At 66.7% G+C, this 1,170-nt stretch overlaps 1 protein-coding gene across 2 annotated transcripts in view; it reads right to left on the bottom strand.

Annotated features, from left to right (window-relative positions):
* Window positions 1–1,170, bottom strand: part of UPB1 (ureidopropionase, beta) — a 25,632-nt gene that overhangs the window by 18,845 nt on the left and 5,617 nt on the right. For both annotated transcript variants that reach the window (XM_010853307.1, XM_010853311.1), the window contains exon 2: window positions 652–823. In XM_010853307.1, the coding sequence (XP_010851609.1) occupies window positions 652–823 (172 nt within the window). The remainder of the gene's footprint in view (window positions 1–651; window positions 824–1,170) is intronic.

The raw sequence follows: 1,170 nt of genomic DNA, 5'->3' as shown, positions 1-1,170 counted from the left end.
GAGAGTCGGGGTGCGCGCCCCGACAGCGGCACCGCTCCCCGCCGGGCCTTCCCGTCCCAGGACCCCACGAGCTCCTTGGGAGTGGCATCCTCAAATTCTCCGTGTCCTCAGCCCGCGGTCTGGCTCCCAGGAGACATTTGGAAGTTTTTTTGTTTAGAGACAGACCAGTGGAACCCGGTGGGGCCAGGCTGAAACCCAGAGACACCGGGTCTCCCCCCTACAGGGCACCGCAGATGCTGGGCTGGGAGAAAAATTCTAGGTGCTGGAGGCGGGGTGGGGAGGCAAGGACCACATCCCTGACCCCCCACGACCTCCTGACAACCCGGACTGGCCAAGGAGACAGATTTGCAACCCGATGGAGGCTGGGCGGATGACTCCCGCACCAAGGAGCGAGGCAGAGGCACACGGGCTGGACAGACGTGTGCTGGCCAGAGCCCAGGAGGCAGGGCTCCAACGGAGAGCGCAGGAGCCCGGGGGCAGCCTCCTCCCTGGCAACTTGAGCTCCACCCCAGGAGAGGGAGGCAGAGAAAGGCGCGGGGGCCAAAGAAAAAAGAAACATGGCTGGAGGGTGGGGGGGGCACACCAGGGCCGAGCAGCTGGTCGACCACCTGGGGACCATGGTCAAGTCTCTACAGGTGGGAGAGGCCTAACCTGTTTCACCACGGGAGTGTCCGCGGGGAGCGGGGTCCTGTTCTGAACGAGCCCCACACGCACAGTCCGGGGCCTCCTCTGCTGCTCCGCGGCGGCCTCGAACGCATAGCCCTGCAGCTCGAAGTCCCCTCTGGAGGCGGCCTCGAGAGCAGCGCCGGGCAGGTCGAGCTTCCTAGACGCAGGAAGGCAGAGGGCAGGTGAGCTGAGCCGGTCCGCGGCACGTGATGACACTCACAGTCGCTCCTCCGGCTGAGAAGGGGCGCGTGCGGCGTCCTGGCAGGAAGGCGCAGGAGCTGGCCAGGGCCGCGGCCACGTGTGGGGAGCTGGCGCGGAGCAGCAGGACGGGGGGTCCACCCACCCCCAAGGGCCCCGGCGGGCAGAGCGGTGAGGCCCCACAGAGGAGGGCCGGGAACCTAGTCAAGAGGTTGATGTTCGAGCTGCTGAAATCGGGGGCGGGGATTAAAGTCTCAGCATAGGCGGGAGGGGACAGAGTCCCCCCAAAGTCTGTCGACTGGAGTC

Source organism: Bison bison, unplaced genomic scaffold, assembly GCF_000754665.1.
Source record: "Bison bison bison isolate TAMUID 2011002044 unplaced genomic scaffold, Bison_UMD1.0 scf7180017853066, whole genome shotgun sequence".
NCBI lineage: Eukaryota > Metazoa > Chordata > Mammalia > Artiodactyla > Bovidae > Bison > Bison bison.
The sequence above is the reverse complement of the archived record's forward strand: the minus strand, read 5'-3'. Positions and strand labels throughout refer to the sequence as shown.